At 37.9% G+C, this 23,981-nt stretch overlaps 1 protein-coding gene across 1 annotated transcript in view; it reads right to left on the bottom strand.

The window, feature by feature from the left end:
* The window catches only part of TMC1 (transmembrane channel like 1), a 355,988-nt gene that overhangs the window by 64,855 nt on the left and 267,152 nt on the right, over positions 1-23,981 (bottom strand). The window contains exons 11-13 of the mRNA XM_034647338.1: positions 21,702-21,749; positions 18,164-18,335; positions 10,977-11,105 (exon numbers count right to left, since the gene is read on the bottom strand). Of these exons, the coding sequence (XP_034503229.1) occupies positions 10,977-11,105; positions 18,164-18,335; positions 21,702-21,749 (349 nt within the window). The remainder of the gene's footprint in view (positions 1-10,976; positions 11,106-18,163; positions 18,336-21,701; positions 21,750-23,981) is intronic.

Genomic DNA, 23,981 nt, shown 5'->3' with positions numbered 1-23,981 from the left:
AAACCCCACATGGTTGGGCTCCCTGATCAACAGGGAGCCTGCTTCTCCCTTTCCCCATGCCCCTCCCCTGCTCATGTTCTCTCTCTCTCTAATGAATAAATAAAAATCTTTTTAAAGAGATGCCTTCGTTATTCTCTTATTATAAACCCAATAAAGTAAAGGGTTACTTTCAGAATTCATACCTTACCCAAGCTCTGGATGACACTTCCCCTAAACAAAAAAGACACATTTCTCAAATTAACTGTATTCTGTGCTTATCATGTATACATTTGCTTTCTTTTTACTGTTAATGTATTATGTCAAATATATTTAAAAGCATTTCTAGATAATTGTAAGTGGTAATTAGTGAATTTCTCTTCTTAATCACCTTTCAAAGATAATACATCTATGGGTAGTCTAATAACAAGTTGTGAAAATTAGCTATCAACAGTAGCTGACATTCTAAAGAATGCAAGTTAGGTAAATTGCTATTTATCAAAAGTGGTTGGAGGGTAGTATACTCTGGCAGCATGGGAAAACTGATTCAGTGTGTCTGAAGTTAAGAAGATGATAGTAACCAAATTTTATCTCTCTAGAAGGAAGCTCTAGAACTTTCTTTTGTCTAATATTTACTGTTTAGTATAATTATTTTTATGTTACAGTATACTGTAAAAAAATCCCTGTTTATTTGAACTTTGAGATTATTTAAATTCTGGAGAAGCAGATATTTGTGAAAGGTGATGAGTAAGTTTGATTGTCAAGAGTCTGTGGGCAACCCTCAATATTAGCATATTTTAGACCCATTTTCCAACGACCATTAATTACCCTTCCATCAAGCATCTGGGCAGAATCTCAGGCTGATTTAATAAAATGGGTGTTTGGGATTTTGAGGTCAGCACAAGAGCCATAAATGCCTTTACAACTCTCTAAAAGAGATAGGAGCTGGAGCCCAGTGGGCCACCTGAAAAGTTTGCAAAACCAAGGTGAAGAATAGGATATCTCCAGGTAACTCTGGTAAATGGTACATGGTAGATAGGAAAGATTAAGTAAATCATGAAAGAAATGAAGAAGAACTTTTGGTAGGCAAAAGTATATGTATCCCCAGTGTTTCAGAGCTGACTTCCTTAGCAACTGAAAACGTTTCAAGTCTCAAGAAAAAAACCAATTTTCTCACGTGATTCCTATCGGCATCCTTTAAAGGGAGAATTTCAAAATATTATTTGAAGAACATTATTAAAATTACCTGTAGTGATTTTTCTAACCACCCACAATAGCACAGCAAGTACTAACAAGCTAAATCCAAAAAGAAAGAATTGTCAGGAACACTGTTCTTATTTAATAGGAAAGATTATTTCTTATGCAATGATAATAATGAGAGGCAATTGGGACAGGTAAACTCAAATGTGAATACTAAGTCAGAAGAGATTTCTGATCCCAACCAAGACTTGATTATTCTTAAATTTAAAAAAATTTCCTCTTTAAGATGAATTGTAAAAAGAGAAAAAAGAAAAAAAGAGAGATAAAATCAGACTTTTTAAAAAATTTGACTCTTAAATATAGAGAACAAACTGGTGGTTGCCAAAGGGGCAGTGGGTGGGAGATGGGTGAAATAGATAAAGGGGGTTAAGAGTTCGCTTATTGTGATAAGCATTGAGCAACGTATAGAACTGTTGAATCATACTGTACACCTGAAACTAATTTGGCAACATATATTAACTATACTTCAACGAGAGAAAGAGAAGAGCAGAATAGGAGGTGAAGAGAGAAAGATTAAAACTCTGTGCATACTCACAGATTTGGGAGAAAATTCTAGAATACAAAATGAAAGACATTTAGCAGGGTGTTAAAATAAACACTAGAATAAGAGGTTACCAGGAATCCTGAAATTAACAGAATAATGCCTGTCTTTCTCACAGGGAGCTCTAATTCAAGCATTTCATTGTTTGTTACAGACTGAATAAAGAAAATACGTTATAGCATGACAAACAGTTCTTTCTTTAGCCTCTGCTCTCAATTGCTCCAGATTGAGGTCCCCCTAACATAAACTTAGTTAATCAAGGGCATTCTTAGATCCCCCTACGAGGTGCTGGGGGATCAGCCACTAATTGTTGAATTTTCAGGGATTTTGTAAGCTGATTCTTAAACTGTTAATACCTTGAAATTGATCATTGTGGGAGTGTTTACACCATGGAAATCGGCAAATGCTACAAATCAAAGCTTTTTACCAGCACATTCTTGCCTTTTATTCACAATTTCATGCAGACCCTTAAAAGTCTCTATCATATTAATGATTCTCTTGCCTTGGCAATGAGTGTCCCACAACAAAAGAAACCACCATTAATACTGCCACCCACACAGGAGACAGTAATTGGATTTTTCTGATATACAGAGCACTACGTTAGGCTCTGCAGAACCACAGAGCTGTGAGACACCTTTCACATTGTGAGGAGCTCACAATCTACTCTGAAGAGAAGGAGATTTACATATAACTCTTAAAATGTAATATAATACAGCGTACCAGCAGAGTCAAACAAATGATAGAGAAAGTCTTATTGAGCTCTATTTTTATAGTAGTTGGCAGAGAAAGGACCTCAGAGGAGAGATGATAATTCACAAAGGAGGTAGAACTGGAAGCATAGGAAGAAGAATAGCAGGAAAGTGGAGAAGATACTCAAAGGAAGTGAGAATGTCTAGAGAAAATTACAAAATGATAAACATTTAGCAGGGTGTTAAAATAAACACTAGAATAAGACATTACCAGGAATCCTGAATTAAAAGAATAATGCCTCCTTTCCCTGGAAAACATGGTTCAGATGAGAAATGGTATGGCACAGCAGAGAACACATGAGGTTGTGGGGATGGAGAAATCTGGATTTGATCTTCACCTTGACGGTTACCAGCTATTTGAGACTACTTTACCTCTGTCAATCTCAGCTTTCTCATCTGTAAAATGGTGATAACTTTCTGTATTCAAGGTACTTACGAGGATTAAAAAAGTTAATGTGTGTAGCATCTCCTGGCCCAGGATCTGGTACATAGTAGACACTTAAAAAAAAAAAATTGAAGATCATACCGTCCACCTCCAAAACTCATGGTCATCGTCATCAGTAACTCATGATTTGGAAAAGAAGCTGGACTTCAGAGTGTGAATTCAGATTTGTAGAGCTCATTGATTTGTTAAGCAAAAGCTTGTAAACTTTGTTAATTACTGGGGAGAGAATGAAGACCTTGAACATAGGAATGACATGTTCAAAGCAGTATTTTTAAAGAACACCCCGGCTATAGGGCATGAACACTGTCTTTGGAGCAATACAGACTTGAGTTCTGCTATGTTCAGTTTGCTGAATTATTTGAGACTGTTCCATTATGCTATGGTAATGGATGGAACTCATCGGAAATATTAATCATAGACAATAAGAAAGCTCTTGGCTCATAATATTCAGGTGAAACTCCTAGGCAGAGTAAATTTGGTGTGTCTGTGACTATGTAGTCACAGAGAGCCCCACGCTCAGGTGCACCCAGTGTCTACTTTAATGCTCTGCCATTGGTATCTTGAAATTCTTAATAATTAAAATTCTGAGCTATTTTTTAACAAAGGGCCTTACATTTTCATTTTGCACCAGATCCTGCAAATTATGTAGCTGGTTTGGCACATAAGATGTGTTAAGTACAGCTAATAAACTAGCATGTGACATATCGGCATAATTAATAGGATGTGTTCCAGTACAGATAGTAAGTAAGTTAGTAACCTATAATACCTGCCAAAGAAAGAAGATAGATGGAAAATACGATGAACAAATAAGAATATTACGGAAGTGGATGGAAAGACCAGTTTATGATCCCATCACTTTGGGACTGATTATCTGTCACACTGAATTGACCATCCATTGGTGTCATCCAATATATTTCTGGTCTTCTCCCGTGTGGTCTGTTCAAGAAAAGCAGCTACAGCTTGTAGCATTTCAATAGGCTAATTGACAAGGTACTACCATAGTCAAGTGTACTGGCTCTGGGTCATTCTGATAGAGGAAATGCCTATCCTTGGCCTGTCATCTTCATTCTATGGGGCCCTTTGAAACCTCAGTCCTTTTTTTTTCTTTAAGAGAGAGAAAGAGTGTGCATGCATGCTCAAGAAGTGGGGTAAGGCGGGCAGAGGGAGAGAGAGAGAGAAAATCAAGCAGACTTCATGAGCAGCATGGAGCCTGATGCGGGGCTCAATCTCACAACCCTGAGATCATGACCTGAGCCAAAATCAGAAGTCGGACACTTAACCAACTGAGCTACCCAGGTGCTCTGGGATCTCAGTCCTCTTAACCACACCATTAGTAGAATAAGAGAGACAGGTCATGTGAACATTGTGAAATCCAGGATTCAAGAACTGTGATCCTGTGGCCTACTATGCCAGTCTATTGCCATTCTTTCCTGGCATGCTCATTTATCCCAGCTCTTTGCTCTCATTTGTCACTATGCTTTAACTTGACTTAATAGACCATGTGATTTGAGCATGTTAGTTTGGTCTATAAATCCTTCAGTCCCATGACCACTGGTAGAGCTGGCCTGTTACATACTTTGAGATCTCCATCTCATCAAAGTAATTTTCTACACAAGTCAAATCATGGTTCTACCACTCAATAGTTGTCTGAACATAAACAATTACTTATCCTCTCAGAGTGTTGGTTTCCTTATATGCAAAACCAAAGTAACAATACATACCTTGAAGGATGGTTGAGAGTGATAAATGAAATTATCATAGTAAAATAATAATAGCTAACATGTATAAAATGATTACTATGTGCTAACATCATTCTAATTGCTTTAGATCTTAACTGATTTAATCCTCTCAATAATTCTACAAAGCAGTGCTACTTTTATCCCCATTTATAAGTGAGAAAAAGCAAGGTTGCAGAAGTTAAGAAAATTGCCCAAAGTCACAGCATAATGTTTAATACCTACTAGGCATTAATTAAATGATAGAAAAATCTGGATGTCAGGGTGCCTGGGTGGCTCAGTCGGTTAAGCATCTGACTCTTGGTTTCAGATCAGATCATGATCTCAGGGTAGTGAGATCGAGCCCTGCATCAGGCTCCACACTGGGCATGGAACCTGCTTAAGATTCTCTCTCTCCCTCTCCATCGATCCCTCCCCCTCTCTCCCTCTGTCCCTCCCCACCCCCACTCACACATGTGCTTTCTCTAAAAACTAAACATTTAAATAAATAAAAATTTAAAAATTTAATTTAATTTTTAAAAAAGAAAAAAGAAAAATTGGATATCAATATTACATTTTGATCTACAAAATTCAGATGTACTAATTTTCAATAGTCTCCATTGTTTGGACAAGAAGATCAATTTACATAAGGTACCTATAAAGGTACAAGAACTGCAAGCTGTGGCTTTTTTTGAGTTATTGATTAAAAAGAATCCCAAATAGTTGAAGCATGTGTTAGTAGGTGTGTACACATGATTAAAGGTCGTCTTGTGTGGAAGTCCTCATTCTTTCATAACGACAGACGAAGGAAAGGCCTTTGTGAAACAAAGGAGAAATCATGATTCTTACCTATAAAAATCTCAAGCTCCAAGGAAACTTGAGAGGAATGGATGGGAGCCAGGGGACTAGTTTTTCCAGATGGCTCCAGCAAAGGAAATCAACTCCGGTCTATTCTTACTGTCCTAGAAATATATTCATTCCCCCGACCAAAAAAATACAATAAAATAAAAAACAAGACAAACAGAAAGAATACTGGAGGCTGAAAGAAGATTGAGTAAGGAAGAATATTACCTTAATGACTAGCTGACCATTAAAAGCACATGTTTAAATGTAAGTGAAATCTTAAGGATTACTTTCTTGGCTTTACTGAATGTTCCATTAATAAATCACCAGGCCAAGTCAGCCAATGGACAGCTCCCAGAAACATTGGGTCCGGGTGCCACAAAGCTAAGAAATTAAAGCAGTCAGTATAATAGCTAAGTAAACATGATTGTTATCAAAATAAATACATTTCAAATGGCTTCTACCCAAGAGCCATTTCCATGAGAAAGTATACTACAGTATTCCCATACCCTACTTTGTAGACTCACGAAATGTGAGAACTGCTCCCTCCCCAAAATCAGCTTCTTTAAATATCCAGTTAAGTGAAGGTTTTTAATTATTTCTTATGTTAACAGGCACAGAAGCTTTATTTTTTTCCCTTCAAACAGGTGCTTTATACATAAGTACATCGTGTGGAAGAAGGAAACCGTGAAGTTTCTCCTCAAAGCTGGTGGTGTGGAGAGCACCACTCTTAACCTCTGCCTCCCTTGCCCTGAAGGGATTTCACCAAACCACTAGAACTCTGAGGAAAGCAGTTTGAAAACCCCTAGCCACAATCCAATCCCTTCATTGTATGAATAAATACATGAGGCTCAGAGAGGTGAGGTTAGAGGTAGAGCTTAGCCCTGAGTCCACATCTCTTGATTGTCAATCCCCAACCTACCCTACTGGAACAAAATAAAATGGCTGCTTGGTCAGGTGTAGTCAGACAGGCTTTAAATCTACCGTGTAGAATATTCTGATACAGTCAGGTTTGAGGTTTCAGGATGAGTAATAAATAGACCAGTTATTTTCCATCTAGGTGTTTTATATCACCTGTGGTGGTTGCCACCAGGTTAGTGCAGCCACTGATTACAGGGAGGAAAGATCTATTTGGTCAACCAACTTCTGAGTTAAACCCATTAACAACTTAAAAACTGATTATGTCTAAAATCCTCACTGTTGAATGTTTTTTTTGGTTAGTTACTAACAACCAACAGAAATTGACTTTCAAATAGTTGAAAAATATACCACTATTTCCCTTCCCCTATCCCACCTCCTCAACATATTCTCACCCATTCAATAAACAGTTTATGGAGTAAGACGTTCTGCTTAATGAGGTTTTCTGCTTCTCAGAATCGGAAGACAGTGGACCTCAATCCTGACTGTATATCAAGGAAAAAATTATGCATATTGTAGTCTGAGCCAGACACACCTGCCCTTCCACCTGGAGATTATCATTCAACAGGTTTAAGGCCACATGAAAGTATGAAACTGTGTTAACACACAGGAAAACACACCGAAAAGCACAGCTCCACAACAACAGTGGAAAGGATGTGGCTTCCCTTCAGTCCAAAAAAGACAATACTGCTGCCTTGAAAATGCCGAGCTCCAATACCTGAGCCATGTTTGAGAGTCCTTCGGGATCAACAACCCATTTTTAGGACTTGGTGCCTATGTATTAACTGCTTATTTTAACTGCCGTTTGGCCCTCAGCTCTGGGGGTGCTCACATTGCTAGTGGTAGATCCTCATTCAGAATGTGGGAACTCCCGAGCCCCCCCCCCAAAAAAACAGCATCCTCAGAATAAGCTACTATTCCTGATGCTTTACTCTAAAACGCATCTTGAAAGCCTGACCCTTTGTTAAATCTGTTTTAGAAGTTTCACCAGTTTTTCAGAGCCAGAGCCAGATGGAAAGCCTAGGAACCCCGACACAAATCCAAACCTGTGATCAAAGCATCTGCTGTAATTATATTGAGGCTCATGCCTTGAATTCCATATATTTAGCGAGGATTGATAACTGGAGGTAAATTCTGGAAATAACATAATCCTCAGAAATGTTCTCTCAGAGTTAGACATCCCTGAAAGAGATAAAGGGTAGGAGAAAAGCTCCCTGACTTCCATGTTGGGCTAGAGAAACCTTTACATCTACATACCATAAAGTATTGACCGCTTGCTCTAATTAATGTGATCGAAATCCATGAGGGAGAAGCTCATTCAGAAACCCACAAAGGGAGACAGGCTGGGCACTGCACTGCCAACAGCTTCTTCACAGATGCGGAAACCAAGGGAATCAGGCTGACCGTGACCACCAGCACCAGCTGTGCAGAGAATTGCAAAGCTACAAAGCAGGACCCACTTCTGGCCATGGAGAATAGCCGCAAGACAATGAACATTACTGACAGGTGAGAAGCCATAGTTGCTTCTTCTCTGGGCCTGCATCTGTGCTTCCATTCTACAAGCTGGCTTTGAATCTGACGTTCTGAATCACTGTCTTGGTAACGTGCCTAACTTGCTCGCTAGCTGCACGGGTAGGAGGCAGCAGACTGGAACGCATTCAAGGTTTAACCAAGTAGCATGAGCAGGTGATGTGGACTGTCTGAGAACTGTGCACACTGGAAAGTGAATGCCCTTTTTGTAGGGTCCCAGCTGCCATTTCCCCATAGGAATGAAGGACCAGATCCTCCACTCATCCAGCAGAAGCTGGACGTCTGGATTTTCTTTTTTAACGTAAGCTCTATCCCCAGTGTGGAACCCAATTTGGGGCTTGAACTCACGACCCTGAGATCAAGACCTGAACTGAGATCAAGAGCCAGATGCTTAACCAACTGAGCCACCCCGGTGCCCCTGGATTTTTTTAATGTGAAATCTCCTACTTTTCAATGTTTGACAACAAAGAAAAAATGCTATAAAAGAAATAGCCCCAAATGGTTAAAATGGTAAATTTTACGTTATATATATGAATGAAAAAATAATAAAATAAAGAGAAACGAAAAACATGTGGGCCAAATAAAAACCTAACATTCAGACCTAAGACCTGGATGGAGCTGCAGACTTCCCATTTTCAATCTCTGCTCGAGCAATAGGGCCCGGTATTCCCTCACTGCCATCCCAATCCCTCTTTCTGCCCCTTTCCCAAAATGGGTTCATTCCTGGACTCAGCTCAAGGCCTCAGGTCCTGAAATCTGCCACAGGATTACCCTGGGTACATTTGGAAAACCTGACAGTAGTTTGGTCCCAGATTCTGCCAAATTGTCAAGATGCTCTCTTCTTTGTTGGAAGAACAACAGTTCTGTTGGAAGAACAANATTTGGAAAACCTGACAGTAGTTTGGTCCCAGATTCTGCCAAATTGTCAAGATGCTCTCTTCTTTGTTGGAATGTCAGACTCAGTTGCCCATCTAGACTGCTACCAATGTGTCAACATCCCCCAGGGTTCCCGAGGTTGTCCCTGGCTGGGTCTGCTTCCACCCAGGCCTGCCTGGCTCATATTCTCTCCATCTCTCCTGTCACACTGCAGGGGACCAGGCATCATTGACTCTGTCCTGAGAGGAAATAATAGTTACAACTTGTGCTTCCCAGCAATGTGCTATGTTCTGGCACCGTGCTAAGTGTTTTATGCAAATTATCTCACTTTATGATGCCAATAACCCTGTAAATTAGCATAATTTCATAAGGAACCTAAATGGCAGAGAGCTACACAATTCATTCAAATTTGCACAGCTATCAAGTGGAAGGTCTGAGATTCAAACTGAAATCAGAAGCCCATTCCTGTTCCACTGCCCTACATGGGAGATACAGGGAAGGGAGAGTGGGGGTATTTCTATGCCTTCTGCAGGTAGAAATATACTATAGCATTCTTACCCAATTTCATTCACACCATGATTTGAAAGTTCACAATATTACTGCTTTCCAAGTTGACACCTTTCTAGATACCTGTGGTTTCCAGTTTGGGGGGATTTTATGGCCAGTAATATTTCAAAATATATTTTGGAAGCAACAAAAGGTGGTTGCCAAACTTGTATTTTGCCAAGTAAGGATATTTTTAAACCTATCATTTAGCATCATTATCCCTTCACTGAATGAAAACTATTTTAACAGACACAGGCACACATACTCACACACGTGCACACACATGACTAGCCCCATGGAATCAGGCACCCTGCTTGTCTTTGCCCTTATTCATGGCTGGTGTGTCCAATGCACATGGAGTTCCCAGCCTACAAGTGCGGTGTTCTAGAAGTTTGCTGGGAAGACCATTGTTTGGAACTTGGGAAGGTTAACTCCGCAAAACAAAACGATGCCATTATAAATGATGGCTAGGTTCCCATTTCACAGGATAGATCTAGAATATCTTGTTTTATTTTGGATATGAGGTAACTGAGGCCCAGAAGCTTAAGAAATGTCCTTAAATAACATACTCTTCTGCAAAGCTAAGATTAGAAGTGAAATATCCTCATAGCTACTTCAGTTCTTTTTTCATCACCAAAGACAATAATACTATATGATAATATTTAACGTGATTAGTTCAATAGGCTGGTGGAGAGACAGCTTTGGAAATTTACCACTATTTACGAAAATGGTTCTGTGGACAAACTCAATCGGTAGCACCACTGAAAGATATAAGCATGCTTGTTATCACAGACATGTTCCCTTGTATTCATGCCTCACCTCCCCCAACAACCTTGGCAAGGAAATAGAGTGTGATCCTCAGAAGTGATCAGAAGCGAATCTGCTCCCATCCCTCAGAAAGAATCATTTGTCTTTTCATATAGGGAGTTGGCAAATCCATGTGCCTCCGAGTGTGTTTGTACTCTCATCAACACTCAACGGAAGACTGAAATTGGGTCACTGACGTGTCACCATGGAAGAGCTATTAGCATAATCCTTAATTGGAATCCTGTGTACTGTTCTGTTGGCTTAATATCCTCCCTGTACTTTAAAGAGAGCTGTCACTTGATTGTATCGTTTGAGGCTGGGACCCTGCAGAGAACCATGAATGTGCAAGCGACACAAATGTGTAGAAGTCAAATATATTACCTCTTTCAGAGAGATAGGAATGAATGTATTAAACTAAAGAAAGTCTCAGGTCAAGGAACAAATGACTAAAAGTGACCAGAGATTATAAGACTCTGAACAATGAATTTGCTCATAATTTTTTAAAAAATACAATCATTAGTTCAGCCTCTCTAATGATGTTACATATATATGTATATATGTACATACATATGCAGTGTTCACATACATGACATGCAACATATAATGTTGTATACGTGTCTATGACCATGAACATTATATATAATAATGAGTATTTTATACATATGATATACTATAGATAGCTCTATGTATAAAATGTAGGTAATACTCAGAGGATCTAGGAGATCAGTAATCAGCGAAAGTGTGTCTAATTACGAAAAGTGGCATCATACCTGAGAACTTCAATTTTCTTCTCCATTTTCCAAGGCTTGCATTTGACAGTAGCAATCATTTGTCTTTTCTCATCTAACTCTGCTTTCAGTCTTTCCAATTCCTCTTCATCAATTTCTTCTTCTTCATCCCTTTAAAAGGAAAAAAAGTTAAGTTTTGCTTGATTTCCTAACCTAAAGCAGAATGCTATCAGATACTCAGTCAATGTGGATCAGCTTGGCTGTACACAGTAGATGCTGAGATTTATAAGCATTAGAGCTTGTATCTGTGTGAATACTGATAGAGGATTTCTGTAATTATTATAACTTTAAACAATAGCGTTTACATTCTGAAGTCCTGAAACTGTTTTACATCCCCAGCCTCAAACTCTCGGGACTAAAAAAATCCGTGGAAGATCAGTTACAGATCTCTCAACATATTTTCCTCTCTTCTTTGTTCCCTTGTACACTTTCCCCCACCAATTCTACATTTCATTGAAAAACGTTACTTTTCGATAAGGATAGTACATTAGAGGTGAAGATGTCTTTGAAGTGCCCTTACAAATTTGTTAGCCATGTCTCAAGAGAAAGAGAAAAATTGAACTAGGAAAAAATAAAAAATCTATTTCTCAAAGGTAACTTAATCTGTTAATTAAATTCAAAACTTCAGTTGATAAAATTCAACTTGAAGTACATTTGGTGGAAGCAAATCCTTTGAAGAGACCTTCAAAGGAATTTAGCTTCTCACTGAGCAAATGAGCTGTATCTTTTCTCTTCTATATTCCTAGGACTGTAAAAATACTACATGGTCGGGAATTAACAAAACAAAAAAATCTAAACACAAGCAACATGATTTTAAATCGAGGAATGTAATGACATGCCCTATTGTAAAGACCAATTGTTTTAGTGATAGACTGTTTTATTTATTAAGTTATTGTCACTCAACTTCACATTCACCTTTCTATAGTTAATATTGTGATGCTGGGGCTGGGACTCTATAGGGGACACTTCTTGCTTTGTCGGCTGGGTCAATGGTAGGCCACCAGGAGAAGATACTAAGAAGGGACTTAGGCTTTCCTTTGGCTTTGTGGGGTGGCAGTTCCTCCTTAGTAATGCTCTTCAACCCAGTAACTGAAGGGCCTTCCCACAGCTGCAGATGAATCTAATTTGCCAACTTTTCCAACACGAGCAGAACCAGCTTCTTCGCCACCCCCATAGAAACCAACCCACTTTAGCATCAGCCCCTCTTCAGTGGTTCCAGCCCCTGGTATCCCTCCTCCATGCTTCTAAATTTAAATTTCAACTTCTTTCCACTATTCCTCCAGACTCTGGGGTGGTAACTTCTTCCCATACTTGCTGACACCATGATACCTAAGTGTTCTCTTGTCACCTTTCCAGTAACCTAGTTAACAATTATTTATACCTACTCAACAGTTCTCTTAGTAAATACTTTTTGTTCAATTAACTGCTGAAGTTTCTTTCTCCTAACTAAACTCTAACTAACTAAACTGACAAAGGAAATGTAATCTGATTCAGCATTAGTCAGAAACATACTTTGTTGCTCCCTTCACTCGTCATGAATGCAGACAGTAGGACTCAGCAGAGCTGCCTTTGAAAATTCTAGCTGAGGAACAGAGGACATAGCCATAGTTTTATGGCCTACCATACAAAATGACTTTGCCTCCTCCTTTCTTTCCCACCAACCCAATTTTTAATCATGTCATGACATTAAAAACTCATATTAATTTTCTAAAATAACACTTCCTGTTGGCAGTTTGATTTTTTGATCAATTCAGATACTGGGCTTAGAATAGTGATTCACAGTAAGTGCACTATGGAAGTACACTCTAAAATGGAACTCTGATTACCATTAGGTTGTTTCCATTTTAATTACTTGATGTTTATTATATAAAATCTGACAGCGCTGTACAACTATGACATAAAATACTTGAGTACATTTTTACTACCTCTATAGTCACAATTGTTGTTTGCTTAATTTGCCAATCAGAATAATAATGTGTGTGTTGGTTTGTCATAAGAGGAAAACATATATTTTAGTAAAAATGATTGTTTTGCTTGTCAAATCACTATGTTGTACACCCGAAACTAATGTAACGTTGTGTGTCAATTATACTTCAGTTGAAAAAAAAGATTGTTTTATTAAGATTACTCAAAAAATTGTTTCCAGGTAGACATAGGCTAAATCTAGATTATATAGTTAACTGTTTCATTGAAATATTTATGGAAATCATCAAAAGAAAAAGAAAATATGTCAAGAAACTATTACAAATGGATTCAATTAGAAAACAACACCAACAAAAAGATTTGAGACTGATAATTCAGTTGCTTGGCATTTTAAGTCTTTAACTTGCCCATCCTTCCAAAAAAACTCACAGTACAGTTGACCGTAGAATAACAAGCAGCTTGGGTACGCTGACCAATGTGCAGTTAAAAATTCACATATAACTTTAGACTCTCCCAAAACTTAACTATTAATAGCCTACTGCTGACTTGAAGTCTTACCAATGACATCAAGAGTCAATTAACACACATTTTGTAGGTTATATGTATTACACACTGTATTCTTACAATACAGCAAGCTAGAGAAAAGAAAATGTTAGAAAATCATGAGGAAGAGAAAATACATTTACAGTACTGTACTGTATTTATTTAAAATAATCCATGTAAGGCAAGAATCTGCAATGGGAAAAGTCTCGTCAACAAATGATGTTGGACATACTGGACAGCTTCATGAAAAAGAATGAAACTGGATGACTTTATTATACCATACACTAAAGTAAGCTCAAAATGGATTAAGGACCTAAATGTGAGGCCTGAAACCATAACAATCCTAAAAGAGAGCACAGGCAGTAATTTCCCTGACATCAGCTGTAGCAACATTTTCTAGATATGTCTCCTGAGGCAGGGGAAACAAAAGCAAAAATAAACTATTGGTACTACATCCAAATGAAAAGCTTCTGCACAGCAAAGGAAACAATCAACGAAACTAAAAGACAATCTATGGAACGGGAGAAGATATTTGCAAATGACATAATCTGATAAAGGGTTAGTATTCAAAATTTATAAAGAACTTTTTCAACTCAACACCAAAAAAAACAAATAATCCAATTTAAAAAAACGGGCAAAAGACATGAAAAGACGTTTCTCCAAAGAAGATATGCAGATGGCCAACAGACACATGAAAAGATGCTCAGCATCACTAATCATCAGGGAAATGCAAACCAAAACCACAATGAAATAACCCCTCACACCTGTTGGAGAATCCACGACACAAGAAACAAGTGTTGGTGGGGATGTGGAAAAAAAGAACACTTGTGCACTGTTGGTGGGAATGCAAACTGGCGCAGCCAGTGTGGAAACCAGTATGGAGATTCCTCAAAAAATTAAAAATAGAACTACCATATGATCCAGTAATTCACTACTGGGTATTTACCCAAAGAATATGAAAGCAGCAATTTAAAAGATATATGCAGCACCATGTTTATTGCAGCATCATTTACAGTAGCCAAATTATGCAAGTAGCACAAGTGTCCCTGGGTGGATAAATGGACAAAGAAGATGTAGTTCACTGGAATATTTCTGAGGAATAAAAGAAGAATGAAATCTTGCCATTTGCGACAACATGGATGGATCTAGAGTATAATGCTAAGTAAAATAAGTCAGTCAGAGAAAGAAAAATACCGTATGACTCCATTCCTATGTGGATTTAAGAAACAAAACTAATGAATCCAAAAAGAAAAAAAGAAACCAAAAACAGACCCTTAACTATAGAGAACAAACTGGTGGTCACCAGAGGGCAGGTGGGTGGGGAGATGGGGGAAATACGTGAAGGGGATTAAGAGCACACTTAGGATGAGTGCTGAGTAATGTATAGAACTGGTCAATTGCTATATTGTACACCTGAAACTAATATAACACTGTATGTTAACTACTCTGCAATTAAATTTTTTTAAAAAAGGAAAAAAAAATCCATGTGTATGTGGACCCATGTAGTTCAAAACCATGTTGTTTAAGGGACAACTGTATCTACATGTAGGTATCTTAAAGCTTTATATTAATGAATTCTTGTTAAGAATCATATCTAAAACAGTATCTCATTTAATCCAGAGTCATCAAAAAAATTTTTTTAAATGATTTGTTAAGTATGTGGATTTACCATATAATTGCAGCTTATTTTACATGCCAATTTTTAGAAACCATTTAATGGAAATCTTCCTAACACTAATTATATGCTTTCCTGCTATCTTAAATCCAGTACTTTATGCATTTAACCTATTCTATTTCTATGATTCCTTAAAACATTATCTGAAATCTCTTCAGTAACACCCTTCAGTGACTATCCCTCTATATTATCCCATATAACAAATAGTTTTGTCTTCTCTAAGACTCCAAATAACTTTGTCCTTCTCTGACACATTTGTTCTGTCTTACTTCACAATAATTTGTCTAAGTGGCCCCTCCCTTACTATGAACTTCTAGAGAATGCAGTCAATTGCATATTCATACCCATGTCTTCCAAAGAAATTAGCAAATTTGCTTCCACAGCAGTGGAACTGGATAAATATTAATTAAATAAATGTTTTATGTACAGAATCTTTCTGGATGACAGGGTTATCATCATAAATCCAGGACTCAAAGTCCACTAAAATAGAACAGTGTCCTCCAAGATTAGTATGGTATGGAAAGATAAGAATAAATCCTTACTTTAAATAACCTCAGACAGGTGTATTTTTAAAGTCTTTGTTGCTAATTGCTGATTGCTCCAGACAAATTGTGTTGCACTACCAAGTATAGTTGTTTCCTGAGTTTTCTCCAAATAGGCAGGTAATTAAAGTATTACTTTCACCAGCATATAAGGGAACCGCTTTTCCAGGAATCACTCAAAGAAAGTGCTAATCATGTTAAAAGAATATCGCATAGATATGCTTCATCTTCGAACATGTAGGGCTAATCTGTGCAAGAATGACTTTCTATCTTAAGTTTGATTTATTTAAACAACAGTTGTTGGGGGGGGGGAAGGCATAATGTGCTGAATTTCTCACTGCTATGAACATATTTCTTATTCACTTAAAACTGGGTCAGGAAAAGCCTGTCATATTATTAGAAATCCTCCAAAATGTTTAACGAGGCAGAGTTTTTTAACTGTCTCCAAAGATAGTTAGCATTACAACCTTGGTTTTAGTTGGCTTCAAATGTTTTGTCAGTGCAGGGGAAATTCCCTCAGGTGTCTCACTTGAACATTTAAGTATAAAAAGACCCTAAATCAGTTAATCTAATAAGTGTGCCCTGATTTGCCTACAAATCTTTTTCCAAAATATATTTGCTGATACGTTTCCTTTAAAAAAAAAAAACCTTATCTTCAAAATGAACAACAGAAAATGAGTTATCAATCATCACAAATAATTTATGATACTATTAGATTAGTTGCCCAAATTTCAGCAATAATTATATAATTTGAAAAACTTCTGGAGACAAAGTTCACTTTAGCCAAGTTTGGCTGTGTGGAGAAGTGGGGAGGATGGGTGTCAGGGTGCTTGTGGGCTTCTCAGAACGAGGATGAGAGTGCTACCAGCTAAGGACAGACACTGTCGCTGAGATGACATTCCCTCAGGCAATAGGAGCCAAGACCCAGTTGATCCATATGGTCCTTTCTCTAGGGGTTGAGCAGTTCACACGAGAGCCTTGAGCAGACCAAGAGAGCACAGAAATTTTCACCCAGCTCACCTTTTTTTAAAAGGACTTCTCTGAGGCACAAGTGGAGAGTAAAAGCAAATTCTGGAGTACAGCCTAGATCACGCATACGTCTATTGATGAAATAGCACTGTCAGCAAGCACAGGCTTTGCTAGTAGGAAATATAACTACATCATAACGGTGAAAACAACAAGACCTAGCACTTAAAAGTGTGAGATGATATTTTCGTTTGTTTTTTTAAAAGAAAAAAGCATAAGAAGACATAAAAAGAAACTAGAAAAAAAATACCAGAGGCAAAATTTAAAGAAGGTGGTGTCTTGGTATTCAAAGATGGAAGAAGGGAGCTTGGGGTTGAGGAAAGAAAGGAAGAGGTGGAGGGATTTCAGTTTTAAAAACTGAAATCAACAAAAATATGATGAAGAAGTGGGTGGGGCTATTTCTTTATTTTAAAAGGAACCATCGTCTATCAATGCTAAGCTTCTCTACCTGCCAAAATTTTCCATACAATTGTATTTAATTACAATGATTTATGAAAAAGAAAAGGAAAAGCTAGTTGCTGAACATTAGAATGTGTCATTTAGGGAGGACATCTTAGAAACTTCCTTTCCATCCAAAGTCCTAAGAGTGTTTTGGAGGACGCTCCCTTACCTCATGGTGGTTCCCATGACCCTACTATCTGGAAACCATAGAGTAGCTGTTCTTGTAAAGCCTTTCCCAGGTGTCTAGGTTTTCTATTATTTGATGTGTATCACATGCACACTTTTCTTACTGGCCTGCCATCTGCAAATTTCCAGAAAGCCAAGACTTGAGAATTATTTTCTTGGATTTTTCCTACACGGTACTTAATATATTATTTTATACAAAGTCAGCACTCAGTGAAATGTTTGCCTGGTGGAAATGATGAATGTAGGGTTGTGTTAAAAAGGAAAGGACAACCCCAGTACTCGGTAACATGGACCAGTACACTTTTTTTTTCTGTAAAAGAACAGATTGTTAATATTTTAAGCTTTGAGAGCCATGTACAGCTCTATCCCATATTTGTCTTTGGTTTTGTTTGGTTGGTTTTTGTTTTTATTATTATTTTTTTTAATCAACAACCCTTTAAAACTGTAAGAACCACTCTTAGCTCTTGGGCTGGAATTAGTCATATTTTGCCAAACCCTGCTCTACTAGGTAAAGTGATTTGGGCTCATTTTTTAGGAATTTTCCACTTAACTTTGATAACAATGCATATCGTTATTAATAACCTATGACGGTTTAGATCTCTCATAAGGAAATTTCTCTTAGCCCATTCTTAATACATATTTTCATTTTTTAATTCTATTTGAATTTTAAAATACATTTAACTAAGTGGAGTAAAATGGCAGCATTGAATTAAACCTGTTGTCTTTTTAAAAGTTATTTTTAAGGCCACAGAGTGCCTAAAGGGAGTGGTCTTCTCAGAGTTAGGCCCTTTTGAGCGAGTCAGAGTTTCAGTTATAGGTCAGAGCTCACTTACGCTCCTCTCTTCAGCCTCCTCCTTCTCTCCTTCTCTCTGGCCTTCCTTGTTTCTTCATCCTCTGGTTCAGGTTCTGGGTCGTCCTCATTGATAACGTCTCTAGTCCGTTTCCTCTTTGGTCTCAAGCTCTCCCTTCGAGGTAGTTTATCTTCCTCCTCCTCTTCCTCTTCACCTAAACACAGAGGTGAATGCTTCGATGAGCAATATCAGGAAGTTCTCTCTCCTGCTGCCCAATGTATGCTTGGTGTCTTAATGACCATTGTCACATGAGATCACAGTCCAGCAAGTGTCCGTAAGATGCACCGTGCCATGTATATATTCCATAGCCTGCCATTCAAATACTCTTATCTAGAGTGTCTTTTCTTTTGTGGCTCATCTACTCACATATGTGAATGTGGATCCCCACATTTTAATTTTCCTTAGAAACCCGGTCTTCATTTACATGAGTTGCTAGATGACTCATTAATACCATATCATGACCTCTAAGACCAAGTTTAAGCATTACTGTTCTAACACATAAGGACTAAATGATTAGCTACTGTATGTTTACTGCTACTTCTATCTTAGGACAAAGGATAGGAAGGACAAGAAAATGCAACAAATTAGAGTAATTTCGAAGAAACTAATTCATCCCTTGAGATTTCTCCTAATTCAAATTATTTTTATCCTTGATTCCAAGGTTTTCTCTTCTTTTTCCTAAATATTTTCCCTTTCTTAAATGAAATTGATACTGAATAATTTACATAAATACTTGTTTGATTATAGTATCTTTATGAATAGAAATAGATAACATATAAATTTAATGTAAAACTGAGAGATGTGACATTTTATTTTATTCATCAACTAACAATTGATGCCTCATCTGTGCAAAACTTCACTGGACTCTTTCAGATAGAGCAGAGAGAGAATCCTGTTCCTTCCTTCACAGTTTATAACATACAATCTTACTTCACTTTCATTTTTGTGTTTCTTTTGATATTTAGAATAACCTATTATTAAAAATTCAACTCATAGTTATCACTATCCTCCTAAACTGAAGCTACTATAGGGAAAAATTGTACTTCAGTGGAAAACCATGAATTGTCTGCAGTGTACCCTTTTATGTTATCTGATTCTGATTCCATGGGAGCTAGTTTGTAATTTTGAAAGTTACAGATCACTAAATAGCAATGCAAAATAATTCTTGTCTGTGGACATGTACATGAACTCAGTCCAGTGGAGAGACAATCATCCCTCACCAGAAAAAAAAAAAAAGTCCCACAAAACAGTTATGCCTCCATCTGCACAATCATTTCAATATCCCTGATCTATAAATGTACCTGTTCTTTAGATTTTCCTTTGAACTGGTTGCAACACCTCACTAGTACTTATTTGTTCAAAAAATTTGTTCATTCTTACGTGTGTGTGTCATGATTTTATTTATTTTTAATTTCTTAAAAAAATTTGTTTACTTTTATTTAAGGGGGGAGGAGCAGAGAGAGAGAGACTCTTAAGCAGTCTCCATGCCCAGCACAGAGCCCCACCTGGGCTCCATTTCATGACCCTGAGATCATGACCCGAGCCGAAATCAAGTCAGAGGCTTAATCAACTGAGCCCCCCAGGCACCCCTAATTATCTTTTAAAATTACTTACTGAAACATTTTTTATTAATATTTCAAATCTGAGATCTAAATACTGCCTGTAGTACTAAAGTTCGGCTAGCAGAGAAAAACAGAAGGATAACTTTCAAACTAGGCTTTGAGAACGATACACTGTCGTCAAAACCAAGAAAGATGTTCCATTTGTTAAATATGTGGCATTGTTGTATGTTATGTGAACCCCATTCTGACAATCTGAAAATTCGCCCTGTCTTTATTAGTCACATTAGTCACCATTTATAGAAAGGACAAGACCTTGATAAGGATTGAGAAACAATTTTCCCACAAATAACTCAGGAACTCAAGCAGCCACTTGGTTCTCTGCATTTTAGGATATTTTGTATTAAGACTAAACGATTAAACTTGCGGTTTTACTGTGGACAAAAAGCATTGTATCAGATTTCTCTTTTGCCACTTGGCCACAAAAAGGCTGTTTTTAGTGCCTTGACTAGTTTCCAAATACTCAAATTCTAAAATAAATAATCAATGTTTACGGTTGCCGACTAAATGCAGATTTGCATACAATTTTACTGTATGAAATGGTCTCCATTGAGGATGGAAGGGTAGCAGAATATGCCACTTCAAAATATGACTGCAGGAGCTCGGGACATGCCACCCCAATTGTGCTACTTTGGTATACTGATTATACTGAGCTCTAGGCCCTTGAAAAACAGCAAATGCAGTGAGAGGTTTTTCCTGAACTCCCCTCATCTGCCCAAACACAGATCCTCCAAGAGGAACTAAATTCTCATAAATCCCCTCAATAAGAATTTCACCCTTAGGGAAGATTACTCATCACAAGGGAAGACATTAGAAGTCAATACCACACCCAGACAAACTTTGTCACAATCATATCACCCATCTAGTCTTCCAAGGGTCCACTCACCTTCCCTAAAAATTATTTATTCTCTCCTAAAAGGCCTACACACCCCTCTCTTTTTTCCTTATTAAGATGGTATTTAAGTCTAAATTCTAAGCCACCTCAGAGAGTTACTTATTTTTCCTGAGTATCTCTCATGTATACATGAGGTATACATATAATAAACTTGTTTGTTTTTTCTCTGGTTAAACTATCTTATATCACTGAGGTCACAGCTAACAATTCAGAAGGGCTAGAGGGAAAATTATTTTTCATCCCCTCCAGTACTCAAGCCATGATACGCAGTCTGCGTGAGACTCTGAGCTCTTTGTATGTAAAATGCACTGAATGACTGAAAACACCTGGCATCGTGAACATTCCCTGGCGGCCATATTGTGCTCAGGTTATTACATTGATGGTGTTGACGTATTCTCTAATTGAACTCTTCTTGAGCTACTGCTCTTTCTTTCAGTTTTAGTAAATTTAGAGCTTTTGGTCATATGATGATCTTTCCCATGCTCCAGTCCATGAGTGGTCTGTGTGCAAGGGACCACAATCCAAACTCTTAAGCTAAACCTACACAAAGTAAAAACAGAGCCATTTCAACAAAATACCCATGAATTCGGTACGAGAGAATGTGCTTATTCATTTTAATTGAACCACCTGATCAATTCAGTCAAAATGGCCAGTCTATTCTAGTACAATTGATTGAGCCCTAGAGAAGACCTTTTAGGACAAAGACCTTAACAGAGAAAATAGTAGAGAAATTTTAAAAAGCAGATTTTTTGTGGACTACCATCTACTTGATCATGAGTAACTTATACACTGGGTAGAATGTATGTGTGCCAATTAGATGGAATCTAGAGTGGGGATTCCATTTGCTGGACTTGATCTCTTTTGTGAGAGCATCAAAAGTTTTCCACACATTTGGTAGCCTGGTCTTACATGTGGTAGTATAATCCCACAAGATAGGAGGACGAGTCCCCTGCATTCACTGCTATTCCACAGGAAACACATCCCATGTGGGTCTCTCCCCACTTACTTGAACTTTCTTCTGTGTCATCTTCTTTTTCCTCCACTTGAATTTGCACTGTTGAAGAAAGGAAAAATACGGCAATTCTTTAAATGATGGTACAGTGATTAGTAACGGGTTTTTCCTGTTATTATTTTCATCATAAAGTTTTCTGTGCAGTTAATGCAAACATTTTTCAATGAGCTTGTGAAAAACAGCATTGTTTATTAAAGATACACAGCCACAGCATCCTAGACAGGGTTGTGCAAAGACTTCTCTGCTTCATTGCCTTCAAAGACTTGCAAAACATATCAATTATAAGCCTGTCAGCTCAACTGAATATAAGTGCTACCAAAATAAATTCCGTGTTGCAGTGGGTAGACTTGGGGTTTACTGGGTCATTGAATCCCATAATAAATTGCATTGTTAGTAAAGCTCTATCCTCACGCACAAACATTGTGATTATTAGAACCAAATTAATTTACTAAAACAGAGAACATTTCATTCTAACCAGTTACCAGTGTCAAAGAGCCTTTCAGAAAATGTCACAAGGCTGATACTTCCTATTTCAATGATTTCTGTAGGTCGCATATGGAGGCAGCCTAAATTTTCCAATATATGATTTACCTTGACAACGTGGGAAAAGGTGATTTTGCAGTTCTTCCCCAAACAAAGAGCAATTTCTTCTGTGTATTCCTCACCCCGTAATCAAGACAGCATCTTCTTTTTAGTTTTGCTCTATTTTTGCCAAAACACCAAAGGGTTTTTAAAAAATTGTAACTGTCCAATAATATGTGAAAAATACATTAATTGGCAGATTTTTCCACTTGTCATCTACTGTGCATTCATCACATGTCTCAGCCAGAGACAAAGCTCTGCAACTTGCCCAGGTAAAACTGAGAGTCGCCTATTTCTTTAAAACCGTGGTCTCATCACTTGCTTATAAAATAGTAATTGTGTCATATTTTTATTTAAGTCAGATGAGCCTAAGTCTGAGAAAGTAAAGATGACAAAACAGCGTTGCTGAGCACAGAAGCAACAACTTCTGTTGTGTTTCCGCTCACTGACCGTCAAAGGTTATTTTTCAGAACTTGACAGGCACGTTGAAAACAGAACGCATGCCAAGTGTTTAAATTCCATTCACAAAGAAGATTATTGTAAAAGCACATTTTGCCTTTAAACAGCATCTGCATAAAAATTTTTAGGATATGCAAAATTGTTATCACTCAACGTCAGCCACGGAATGTGAAAATAAGTGTTCTTTTGTTCCGAGTGGGACATGTGCTTCTGTTACTGGCTGTAACTGGATCTGCACAGGACAAAGATCTTTATGTCACCACTGAGAGTCCGCCAGAGTGAAGGCAGACCCTCCTAAGATGTTTTGCATTTAACAATCGGGTCTTAGTCTTTTATTTGTAATTAATGCCACCACCAAGCTTCTTCAATCAAGGAAGGCATTTGAATGATAGAAGATAAGCCTTGGAGCAGAGTCCGATCTGTGTGTATAATATAAGAACAGCTAAGGGCAAACAGCAAAGACTGACCCACAGGCTATCCTTATCCCACAACATCAGAGCCAAAGCAACATCCACACAAAATATTATACCCATTTATAACAATCAACTCACTAGACGTGACAAAATGAAACAGAAAAAATATTAAAGGCACACAATTCTAAGCAAATCTTTAGGAAGGATCATATGTTGAATAAGAACAGCAGAATGAAATGTCCCAAGCCAAGGAGATGAGCAACAAATCCATTTCCTCCGATAACTGGGGGCTACAGTCATGGATCATCTTCTCAAGTATCGGAAGGATAGTAATAAACGGCTATCACATAAAACCTAAAAATCCATCGGTGGAGACATCCCTGTGGTTGCAGGTAATGAACTAAAACCGAGCTGTGGCTTCTAAGAGATGTCATGGAGAGTGTTGCAGAAATAGCCCCTTTGCCCCTCTTGAGGTGACCCTGCAACAGTGATACTCATCTGTGCGTGATCATCTGCACATTCTCACTAGGTGCTTCCTTTACTCAATGGTCTCCCCTTGGCAGTTGAGTCAGCGGTGATGAAACCCTTATTTTCATAGTTATTGGGCTAATTGGGTTGCTCCTGACTCAAGCCTCAGCAAAGGCATCATCAGCATCAAGAAAGAAACCACAGCACTGTGGCCAGGTTTGAGAGTCCTTCAAGTGCCTCAGACCAACCTCGATGTTGATGGAACATTATTTGGCCTGGAAAGCAGCTGTCAGTGGTGGTCTGTATTCCCCGCAACTCAGCAAGAAGCTAAAGAACCCAGCTTAGAAACCCC

Source organism: Ailuropoda melanoleuca, chromosome 17 (genome assembly GCF_002007445.2).
Source record: "Ailuropoda melanoleuca isolate Jingjing chromosome 17, ASM200744v2, whole genome shotgun sequence".
In the NCBI taxonomy this organism is placed as follows: Eukaryota; Metazoa; Chordata; class Mammalia; order Carnivora; family Ursidae; genus Ailuropoda; species Ailuropoda melanoleuca.
Note: the sequence above shows the minus strand (reverse complement) of the source record. Positions and strands in the feature narration are given on the sequence as shown.